Source organism: Panthera leo, chromosome A3, assembly GCF_018350215.1.
Source record: "Panthera leo isolate Ple1 chromosome A3, P.leo_Ple1_pat1.1, whole genome shotgun sequence".
NCBI lineage: Eukaryota > Metazoa > Chordata > Mammalia > Carnivora > Felidae > Panthera > Panthera leo.
Genome location: NC_056681.1, coordinates 117,681,027 through 117,693,171, shown reverse-complemented (window position 1 = coordinate 117,693,171; position 12,145 = coordinate 117,681,027). Strand labels below are relative to the sequence as shown.

The window sequence follows — 12,145 nt, the reverse complement described above, 5'->3', positions numbered from 1 at the left end:
AGCCTGGGGTCTACCTGAAAAACAATCCTCAGCCATCTCAGAAAAGTCTCCAGTTTTAATTTTTACCCATCACACATTCCAGCCCAGGAATGGGAATTGGGGATAAAGTGAAGGTCTTTGTTTTGTACACTGCTCGATAGTTTCGAAAAAAGGAGAATTTTATGTTTAATTTTAATAGCTTAATATTCTTGAATCAGTATGGTCACATGAAAACAGCTCGGTCTTAATACTCTTTGGCTAAAACTGGCTGTGCCAAGTAGCCTCGGCATGAAGTCACTTCCTCTCTAGAACAGCCTAATTTGACCAGTGGTTGGCCAGCCTGAAGAACATGTGAGGGTCTGTTGTGAACCTGGGATGTGGCCCTGCTGTGGCAACCTGGAGTGGGTGGGCCACGAGTGCAGGGAGTCAATGGCTGCCCTTGCCCCTCTTCAGGTTCAGGGGCAGGGCCGGCATGTGGTCAGCAGGTGCTGCTGAGTCACAGCCCTCACTGTTCTTCTGTCCGGCTGGCCACAGAGAATGGCCTGTGGAGACTTGCAACTGGTAAAAAAAAACAACAACAACAACAACAAAAAACCCCTTCTGGCCAAAATGTCTGTGGTGGCTTAATTTATTCTATAATTTAAAGAATTCCATTATTGGAAAGGATTAATGAAAGAGAAGTAGAATCCTAAGCATGAGCTAAAACTGGAATAAAAAAGGCCCATTCTTCGGGCAATATTAATGGAAGCTTTGTATAAATAACTTTGTATATTGATGAGTAAATGGCACTTAGAACTAAACTGTCTGTTAGTGATTCACTGGTTCTAAAGGCTGGCCTTGCCTTCTGTGCTCCGCAATCCTTTTTCTTTGTGACTCCGCTCTTCTAGACAGAAAACAGTTAATCCAATAGGATTTAGTCTCTCACAAAAGATTATGCTAGAACATCTTCTGCCAAATGTTCATCTTCTAGCAGCTGCTTTTTCATTTCGGTGAGAGGTACTTGAAATAAAATCATTGTTCTCTGGGAAAATTGCACGCCAAATAGTATAGAGCTCCCAGATTATTAAACAGCAAAGACATCTGATAATATTAGCACCAACCACAGGTTCCACTTCTGCTGATGCACAAAATTTTGAGTAGTTAGTCATTGCACAATATCGTATTTATATCCTTTTTTGCTTGAGCTGTTAGGCCACAGAATCCGTAGGCAGTTGCTGTTATAAAAGGGTTCTCTGGGTTATTTATAACGTTTCTGGTTCCTTACAAGTTGCTGGTTCACTCTTGGGTCTTGGGTCGGTTGTACACTGGGAGAATGAAGGGTGGAACTGAACCATCTTTCTGGGAATCTCACTGCTGAAGGCTGGTGTGGATGATTCACAACAACCTGTACGCCTGGGCCCGAATACCTGCTTTGTCTACACAACCAAATTCATCACATACTGGCTGATTTGTCACTTCATCAGGGGGGCAGTGTGTAGTTATGTGAAGGCTGTGTTTGCACCTGAGAAAGCTAGTGTCTCAGGCACAGATGGTAGGGGAGATATCTCAACTAGCATTGTGTTGCAAAAGAGTTTCCTTCACATGCTATTTACTTTAGATGAAGGATACATTTCTGCTCCAAATGCTACTCTGTTGCACAGATCAGTGATTTCCCGAAATGGGGGTGGCAGGCAGCCAGACATGCCCAATGGAAGGGCGTATAGGGATCACCTGAGCATTTCATTTGATTTTCTGTAAACGACACAGGCATCTTCCTGTGCTATCTGCAGAGAATCACCAATGATATGGATTGTTTCCTTAAAAAAAATTTTTTTTTAGTCTTTATTTATTTTTGAGAGAGCAAGTAGGGGAGGAACAGAGAGAGAGGGAGACACAGAATCTGAGGCAGGCTCCAGGTTCTGAGCTGTCAACACAGAGCCTGACGTGGGGCTTGAATCCACGAGCCGTGAGTTCATGACCTGAGTTGAAGTTGGATGCTTAACCGACTGAGCCACCCAGGCACCCCTGATGTGGATTGCTTCTAATGGGAGTAGGTCTTACTCCTTAGGTGAGTCAAGGCCCCCAAAATGCTGACAACCACCACGACTGATAGAATGATCTAGTGGTGTTGACCATGAACTAAGCATCTTACTTGGTTCCCCCACCCTTTTATTTTAAAGGAAATGAACTACCATTCTGTCCTCTGAATTCTTGAGTTCCTAAACTCCCTCTCAGTATCCCCACTGCCACCTCCCTAGTCCAGGCTGCCATAATTTGTTACTAGATAGATCAAGACAACAGTCTTTGGGTGGTTCTCCCTGCCTCTGGTATTGTAATCTCCAATTTAGTCTTTATAAGGAGCCATTTAAATTTTTTAATAGAGTACAAATCTGATAAAATCTATTCCTGCTTAAACTCTTCAGTGGCTCCCCATTGCCCTCAGGAGAACATGCAGATTTCCAGTTGTGGCAAATGAAGCCCTTCACAGCCTGTCCCTGTTAGAGCCACACCTCATCCTGTTCTGTTCTTCCTTGTATCATAAACTCCACACAGAACTACTTAAATTAGAGGCACAAACCTGATACACTCTCTTAGTCCTGCACCTTTCATGAGCTGCTGCCTCTGCCTGGGTGACCTTTCCCCAAGCTGACTTATCCTGTAGCTCGCCCTCCCTTACCCTCTCAAAAGCAGGGTTACGGCCCCCTCAGGCCAGGTGGGCTCCTCATCTGCTCTCCCACCACACCTGTTTTGTTTCATTGATGCTGGAACAAGAATAAGGTGACAGGGGCCTCCCCATCATGGTACTCCTCATTCTGAACGTGGGTTACAGACTCTTCCAGACTTAAGCTCTTTGTGGCCAGGGGCTGTCTTTTAAGTTTATTTATTTTGGGGCGCCTCGGTGGCTCAGTCGGTTAAGCGTCCGACTTCAGCTCAGGTCATGATCTCGCGGTCTGTGAGTTCGAGCCCTGCGTTGGGCTCTGGGCTGATGGCTCAGAGCCTGGAGCCTGCTTCCGATTCTATGTCTCCCTCTCTCTCTGCCCCTCCCCCGTTCATGCTCTGTCGCTCTCTGTCTCAAAAAGAAATAAACGTTAAAAAAAAAAATAAGTTTATTTATTTTGAGAGAGAGAGAGCACACGTGCACAAGTGGGGGAGGGGCAGAGGGAGAGAGAGAATCCCCAGCAGGTTCCATGTTCAGCTCGGAGCCCAACCCAGGGCTCAATCTCACAACTGGGGGATCGTGACTCAAACCGAGAGTGGGCTGGCCAACTGACTGAACCACCCAGGCGCCCCACCAGGGACTATCTTATTACATGACTGTCCCTATTATACCAGTGCACAGCTGCTGTTTAGCATGCAGAAAATTAAAATACAGTGTGCTGAATAAACGTATGCTCAGTGGGGTGCTCCTCACCTCCTTTCGCCAGAACTTCCCACAGGGATTGTTTCTGTTTCTTAAAGGACAGTGACTTTCTGTGTTTAAGGACTGTGTTTTCTGTTCTAGAGGTCACTTTTGTTTCATCAACCTTGGAACAAGAATAAGGTGACAGGAAGCCTCCGGATTCCAGGCATCTCTCCCTAGCAATTTTAAAAGACACGAAGAATAGAAAAGAGAAGGTCAAATGTATACCTTATAGGGGTTCTAGAATGAGGGGATTGAGGATGTAGAGGGGAGGCAATAATGACAGAGAGAATGGTTAAGAATTTTTCAGAATTGATGAGAAACACAAATACTGATGTTTATAGCAGCATTGTTAACAACAGCCCAATTATGGAAACAGCCCACGTGATGAACGGATAAAGATGTGATGTATATATACAATGGAATATTACTCAGCCATAAAAATAGTGAAATATTGCCATTTGCAATGACCTGGATAGAACTGCAGTGTACTATGGTAAGCGAAATAAGTCAATCAGAGAAAGACAACTACCATATAGTTCCACTCAAGAAACAAAACAGGGGCGCCTGGGTGGCGCAGTCGGTTAAGCGTCCGACTTCAGCCAGGTCACGATCTCGCGGTCTGTGAGTTCGAGCCCCGCGTCAGGCTCTGGGCTGATGGCTCGGAGCCTGGAGCTTGTTTCCGATTCTGTGTCTCCCTCTCTCTCTGCCCCTCCCCCGTTCATGCTCTGTCTCTCTCTGTCCCAAAAATAAATAAAAAACGTTGAAAAAAAAAATTAAAAAAAAAAAAAAAAAAAAAAAAAAAAGAAACAAAACAGATGACCATATGGGGGGAAAAAAGAGAGAGAGGCAAACCAGGAAACAGATTCTTAACTACAGAGAACATGGTTACCAGAGGGGAGGTAGGTGGGGGAATGGGTTAAATAGGTGATGGGGAGGGGCGTCCGGGTGGCCCAGTCGGTTGAGCATCCGACTTCAGCTCAGGTCATGATCTCGCCGTCTGTGAGTTTGAGCCCCACGTTGGGCTCTGTGCTGACAGCTCAGAGCCTGGAGCCTGCTTCGGATTCTGTGTCTCCCTCTCTCTCTCTGCCCCTCCCCCACTCATGCTCTGTCTCTCTCTCTCTCTCTGTCAAAAATAAACAAACATTAAAAATAGGTGATGGGGATTAAGGAGTCCACCTGTTGTGATGAACACTGGTGTTGTATATTAAGTAATGAGTCACTAAATTCTACACCTGAAACTAATATTACACTGCATGTTAACTAACTTGAATTTATTTTATTTTATTTTATTTTATTTTATTTTATTTTATTTTATTTTATCTTATTTTTAATACAAAGGTTTTATTGATGTACTTTAAGGATGGGATATAAAGCTATTTAACTTACTTTTAAAATGTGAGACTAGTCTCATGTGCTTTTAAAAAAATTATTTAATTTATTTTTTAAATTTACATGTAAGTTAGCATATGGTGCAACAGTGATTTCAGGAGTAGATTCCTTAGTGCCCCTTACCCACTTAGCCCATCCCCCTCCCATGACCCCTCCAGTAACCCTCTGTTTGTTCTCCATATTTAAGAGTCTCTTATGTTTTGTCCCCCTCCCTGTTTTTGTATTATTTTTGCTTCCCTTCCTTTATTTTCATCTGTTGTGTCTTAAAGTCCTCATATGAGTGAAGTCATATGATATCTTTCTCTGACTAATTTTGCTTAGCATCATACCCTCTAGTTCCATCCACATAGCTGTGAATGGCAAGATTTCATTCTTTTTGATTGCTGAGTAATACTCCATTGTGTGTGTGTCTGTGTGTACATATATGTACACATCTTTATCCATTCATCCATCGATGGACATTTGCGCTCTTTCCACACTTTGGCTATTGTCAATAGTGTTGCTATAAACATTGGGGTGCATGTGCCCCTTCGAAACAGCACACCCGTATCCCTTGGATAAATACCTAGTGGTGCAGTTGCTGGGTCGTAGGGTAGTTCTATTCTTAATTTTTTGAGGAACCCCCATACTGCTTTCCAGAGTGGCTGCACCAGTTTGCATTCTCACCAGCAATGCAAAAGAGATCCTCTTTCTCCGCATCCTCGCCAACATCTGTTGCTGCCTGAGTTGTTCATGTTAGCCATTCTGACAGGTGTGAGGTGGTATCTCACTGTGGTTTTGATTTGTATTTCCCTGATGATGAGTGATGTGGAGCATGTTCTCATGTGTCGGTTGGCCATCTGGATGTCTTCTTTGGAGAAGTGTCTATTCCTGTCTTTTGCCCATTTCTTCACTGGATTATTTGTTTTTTGGGTGTTGAGTCTGGTAAGTTCTTTATAGACTTTGGATACTAACCCTATATCTGATATGTCATTTGCAAATATCTTCTCCCATTCTGTGGGTTGCCTTTTAGTTTTGCTGATTGTTTCCTTCGCTGCGCATAAGCTTTTTATTTCGATGAGGTCCCAATAGTTCATTTCTGCTTTTATTTCCCTTGCCTCTGGAGACGTGTTGAGTAAGAGGTTGCTGTGGCCAAGGACAAAGAGGTTTTTGCCTGCTTTCTCCTCTAGGATTTTGATGGCTTCCTGTCTTACATTTAATTAGGTCTTTCATCCACTGAGTTTATTTTTGTGTATAGTGTAAGAAAGTGGTCCAGGTTCATTTTTCTGCATGTCACTGTCCAGTTTTCCCAGCACCACTTGCTGAAGAGACTGTCTTTATTCCACTTTATTCCACTGGATATTGTTTCCTGCTTTGTCAAAGATTAGTTGGCCATACGTCTGTGGGTCCATTTCTGGGTTCTCTATTCTGTTCCATTGATCTGAGTGTCTGTTTTTGTGCCAGTACCATACTGTTTTGATGATTACAGCTTTGTAATACAACTTGAAGTCTGCGATTGTGATGCCTCCTGCTTTGGTTTTCTTTTTCAGGATTGTTTTGGCTATTTGGGGTCTTTTCTGATTCCATACAAATTTTAGGATTGTTTGTTCTAGCTCTGTGAAGAATGCTGGTGTTATTTTGATAGGGATTGCATTGAATATGTAGATTGCTTTGGGTAGTATTGGCATTTTAACAATCTTTGTTCTTCCTAACTAACTTGAATTTAAATAAAAACTTGAAGAAAAAAATAGAGTATTAGAGTCCCTCCCAGCCCCCCCCACCAAAAGCTTCAGGAAGAACAGAGTCATGAGCAGTATAAAGAAGAATAGGGGCACCTGGTGGTTCAGTTGGTTAAGTGTCTGACTTTTGATTTCAGCTGAGGTCATGATCTCACCATTCTTGGATACAAGCCCCACATCAGGCTCTGTGCTGACAGCACAGAGCCTGCTTGGGATTCTCTTTCTCCTTCTCTCTCCATCCCTCCCCTGCTCACTCTTTCTCTCTCTCTCAAAATAAATTTAAAAAGTAAAAAAAAAAATACGTAAGAATAAATTCAGATCTGGGCTCATTATAGTAAAAACATCAGAATGGCAAAGATCAAGAAAAGTTCTTACAAAATCCTACTGTTTTTCTGTTCAAATGTGTTTTTAAAAGCTAGGTCCTGATATAGGTTGCATCTTCATAGCACTAAGCATCTGAAAGCAAAGAGGTCACACTGTGTTTCTAATGTTTTACCTCTTAAAAACCACCTGAAGCAAAAATAGCAAAATATTAAGAAATAACAAATTATCCGGCTCTCTATACTTTTCAGTATAATTGAAATATTTCACAATTTACAAAGAAGGAAGAAAGGGAGGGCGGCAGGCAATCTGACTGGCCTTGGGATGACTGAGGAAAGTTAGTAAATGTAAGTATTTGATGCGAATTATATTTCACGTACAACTGAATCCACACAATTAGATACCCACATGCTAAAGCAGACTAAGGAGAGGAAGACAGTTTTCTTAACAGGGAACAGGACAGTCACGGGAAGTCACTTAGCAAATATAACCATGATCTTTCTTTCTCTAATTTTCATTTGTTTTGACCAGGGAAAGAAAAGGATATACAATTTTCAGTTTTCAGAGACTCTTTCAGGGGAGATGTGATTCACCTAACCTCTGGACGCCCTCTATCCCCAAATCACATCGCATTTGTAGGGATGTACCACAGTATAGAGCCCTCCTGTAGTTTTAAAAGGAGGAAAGTGTGAATGATGAATCATGCCTTTACCTTCTGTCCCGCTGCAGTACATTTTACTGACACGCACATGCATGCATGACATTCATGCCACCAACAATTTATTCACACAGAGCATACGTCCTCAGCACTGAAAATACACAAAGTATCCACACCGTTAAACTACACCACACACATGTTTTCACATGAAGGCAGACAGGTGTTTAGCAAGCTATGAACCACACACACCTTCTTCATTTCCTTGTTCACCTCTCTCAGCAGTGATGGGCACTGAGGGCGCTGGGCATGGCTCCAACTCACTGGGCTCTACAGCTTGGCTCCAGACGGTTTCTTCACCTCCTCGCAATTTCAGGTCTACCCAGGCAACATCTTCACACACTGGAAGCCACTTTAGAAGCACTACGGTGTAGTCCTGACTGCCACCTCCCAGCCAAGTTATCGCCCTGCTATCAAGGACACAAGACACCATGCTGCTCTCCAGGAGCGGGGAGAAGTGGAGGGTAGGGGTAGGACGTGAGAAGTCTTCCTTGTGGCTGGATAAGCAAGCTCATACACCCTGAAACCGCCCCTTCCTACCGGGACAGGGACTGTCTCCTGTCCTTTCAGTCAGGGAGCATCGAGGCCCACAGAACACTCTACGTCTAGATTTAGAGTTTGCTCTCTTGACTTTTGCTGACGTTTTAACAGTTATTTTTTCCTCTACGTCTTCCTTCCACCTCCGTGCCCCTGTTCTCCACTACCATTGCTCTTTTCAATCTCTGGCTGTATTTGAGTTCTGAAGCAGGGCCAGGGATCCCAGCTTCCTGCTCGGGAGCCCCTAAGATGTCTGGCACTAGGCACATGTGCATGTGTGTCCAGGTCCAGCCGTGGGACAGGTGGGACAGTACTTTAGGAAAACGGAAAAGACAGCCTCTTAGTTGGCCCTGGTTCAGTTCCTCCAAGTGAAGATGACATTTCTGGTAAGCAGTTACAATTAGATTTTTAGAGCCCTGTGTTTTCAACGGATCCCATGCAGGATTAAGAAAGATAATTTAAAATATTTAATTCTGCCTGATTAGCCAGTAAATGAGGTGATCTGCTGATATGGAAGTAATGTAATAGAGCTAATATGGACCCCCCGGGCGTGACGGATGTCTTGTGCCTTGTCAATCAGTGTCTTTAGCAATTATCTTGTCCTCTGTCCTTTCTTCATATCCAGTCAACTTTTTTTTTTCATTTTCATCTTTTCTGGCAGCCAGAGTTGGCAGAGTGGTTCAGATATCATGCCCATTTATTGATATCATTCCTAAGATTAAGATGGGTATTTCGGAGCCTCACCTGGGTTTTCTGTATTCTATGATGCTGATTTCAGAGATGCCATTTACTTCTGTAACTTCATTTTTTTTTGGCCTGGCCTTTCTATCCTTGCAGGTAAAATAATCTAAAGATAGGTTTTAAAATGGGCACCTGGGTATTTTGTTTTCATAACATTAGAAAAAAGCATTTGTGTCTGAGATTTATCCTTTCCCTTGACATATTCAAGGTAGAACTTAAGGACTATAAGGAATCCTGTCCATCCTCTAGTCCCCTGAGAACACTGGGGCTCAGTGAGACCAAGCGGCCCTAATACACACACTACTTACTTTCCCACAAGGAACTAGAACTCTTTCGTTTTTTCAGGAAGGCCTGTTATTATGTGCCAAGCATATAGTAAGCACTGGGATTTCCCAAGAAGAACTCTCTGAGCTGGACCTTGAGGATGGATAGGAGTTTGCTAGGCAGGGAATGAGTGTTTTTGTCTTTCCTTAAACTAGAGAGCTAGTTTGGGAATGTTAAAAAAGAGGAACTCTATTTTCCCTAGCCTCTCTAGTTAGCAGTTCAGGCCTCTATTTATTTTATTTTATTTTTTTAATTATTATTATTTTTTTTAACGTTTATTTATTTTTGAGACAGAGAGAGACAGAGCATGAATGCGGGAGGGTCAGAGAGAGAGGGAGACACAGAATCTGAAACAGGCTCCAGGCTCCGAGCTGTCAGCACAGAGCCCGACGCGGGGCTTGAACTCACGGACGTGAGATCATGACCTGGGCCGAAGTCGGACCTCAACTGACTGAGCCACCCAGGCGCCCCCAGGCCTCTATTTAAAGAAGCCTCACGGAAAGATGATTTGGTTATACTCACTGGGAGTGGTGCACCTCTCCTTCAGAGTTAGTCATTCAATGACAAGAATGAATGGAAGTGATCTATCTGTGCCCAAAACTTTGCAATCTGGACAGGATGATCCTGCCAGACACTACTAGCCGTGCAGTCCAGGTCCTTGTCTTGTACAGGAAGATGCTGGAACTGAATGGCAGTGGGACTTGGGTTTCTTTTCTGTAACGTACAGAGCCAAGGTTATGTCCACTCTGTGTACTGGAGAGTGATGCAAGCTCCTGGCGCATACTTCCTGGTACCCCCCGTGTGATCCAGGTTCAATGAACAGACACATGGGGACCTACTAATGAGCACTAAAAGGTACTGAGTGCTCACGTGCGCCAGGAACTGTTCTTAGAGCCATACATGGGTCACTGCATTTAAAATTTTTTTTACATTTATTTATTTATTTATTTTTGAGACCGGGGGTGGGGGGGCAGAGAGAGAAGGAGACACACAATCTGAAGCAGCCTCCAGGCTCTGAGAGAGCTGTCAGCACAGAGCCTGACACGGGCTCGAACCCACGAACCGTGAGATCATGACCTGAGCCAAAGTCAGATGCTCAACCGACTGAGCCACCCAGGCGCCCCTGCGTTACTGCATTTAAGTGAGGCTGCACCGTACGGCACAAAGCAGGCAGTGCCTTTGCAGGATCTGGTAGCCCCCGAACATCTAGAGAAATGGAGTGATTACAGAAGCCTGTATCTTAACAAGTGACAAGGAAAGTCAGTGCTGGAAGGCCAACTAGGAGGGACTGAAGGCTAGGCAGACTGCCACAAAATCAAGAGGAAGAGGGGTGCAGTAGAGAGTACGTGGATGTTAGAGTCGGACAGACAGACCGGCAAGCAGTTCCTGGCTCTGCCAACTTACCAGCTGTATGACCAGGCAGGCTGTTTGCCTTTGGGAGCATTACTTTCCTCCTCTCTAAAATGGGCATTAACCTTGTCTTGCAGGGTTGTTCTGAGCATACGGAGTCCAGCACAAAGCCCAGCACAGCGTGGTGCCTGGCTTTCCAGATTAGCCTAAGAATCCTCATGTTCCCAAAAATCTGTAAGAATCATGGAATGTCAGACGTCTAAGATGCCTCAGAGATCACCCACCCCAGACATGTCATGTTTGGATGCACAACCTGAGCCCAAACATAATGAGTCCTTTGCCCAAAGCAGCCTGCTAGTTACTGGCTAGATTAGGGTCTGAGCTCAAGACATCATCTGGCCTTACCCACTGGGACCGATTATTACAGTTGAACCATAAGCAAAACACTCAAGATGGTTTTCACCAAGAGGGTGATTTAGGATGATCCTGTTAGTTCAATTCAGATTATTTCCTCCTCCTCACAAAACAGCTGACTTTTCAATTTTTGCTTTAGATCACTTCTGAAGTACATTCGTTTGCTTTCCTGTTAGTCCTGCTTGGGCCACTGTACAAAAAAAGCCACAGGCTGAGTGGCTTGAACAACAGAAATTTACTTCTCACAGTTCTGGAGGCTGGAAGTCCAAGATCAAGGTGCTCACAAGGTAGGTTTCATTCTGAGGCTTCTTCTCCTTGGCTTGCAGGGTGCCACCATCTTTTTTTCTTTTAATTTTTTAAAATTAATTTTTAAAATTTACATCCAAGTTAGCATATAGTGCAACAATGATTTCAGGAGTAGATTCCTTAATGCCCCTTACCCATTTAGCCCATTCCCCCCTCCCACAACCCCGCTAGTAACCCTCTGTTTGTTCTCCATATTTAAGAGTCTCTTGGGGCGCCTGGGTGGCGCAGTCGGTTAAGCGTCCGACTTCAGCCAGGTCATGATCTCACGGTCCGTGAGTTCGAGCCCCGCGTCAGGCTCTGGGCTGATGGCTCAGAGCCTGGAGCCTGTTTCCGATTCTGTGTCTCCCTCTCTCTCTCTGTCCCTCCCCCGTTCATGCTCTGTCTCTCTCTGTCCCAAAAATAAATAAACGTTGAAAAAAAAAATTAAAAAAAAAAAAAAAAAAAAAAAGAGTCTCTTATGTTTTGTCCCCCTCCCTGTTTTTGTATTATTTTTGCTTCCCTTCCCTTATGTTCATCTGTTTTGTCTCTTAAAGTCCTCCTATGAGTGAAGTCATAGGATTTTTGTCTTTCTCGGACTAATTTCACTTAGCATAACACCCTCCAGTTCCATCCACGTAGTTGCAAATGGCAAGATTTCATTCTTTTTGATTGCCGAGTCATACTCCATTGTATACATATACCACATCTTCTTTATCTGTTCATCCATCGATGGACATTTGCGCTCTTTCCACACTCTGGCTATTGTCGATAGTGCTGCTATAAACATGGGGGTGCATGTGTCCCTTTGAAACAGCACACCCGTATCCCTTGGATAAATACCTAGTGGTGCAGTTGCTGGGTCGTAGGGTAGTTCTATTCTTAATTTTTTGAGGAACCTCCATACTGCTTTCCAGAGTGGCTGCACCAGTTTGCATTCTCACCAGCAATGCAAAAGAGATCCTCTTTCTCCGCATCCTCGCCAACATCTGT

The 12,145-nt window shown here is 43.9% G+C and overlaps 1 protein-coding gene across 5 annotated transcripts in view; it reads right to left on the bottom strand.

The window, feature by feature from the left end:
- The window catches only part of RBKS (ribokinase), a 102,201-nt gene that overhangs the window by 29,827 nt on the left and 60,229 nt on the right, over positions 1–12,145 (bottom strand). For 3 of the 5 annotated variants that reach the window (XM_042933371.1, XM_042933366.1, XM_042933370.1), the window contains exon 8: positions 10,193–10,688. The exons of the other annotated variants lie outside the window; for them this stretch is intronic. In XM_042933371.1, coding sequence (XP_042789305.1) covers positions 10,422–10,688 — 267 coding nt within the window. In that variant the 3' untranslated portion in view covers positions 10,193–10,421. Of the gene's footprint in view, positions 1–10,192; positions 10,689–12,145 lie in introns of those variants that run through there. 5 annotated transcript variants of the gene reach the window in all.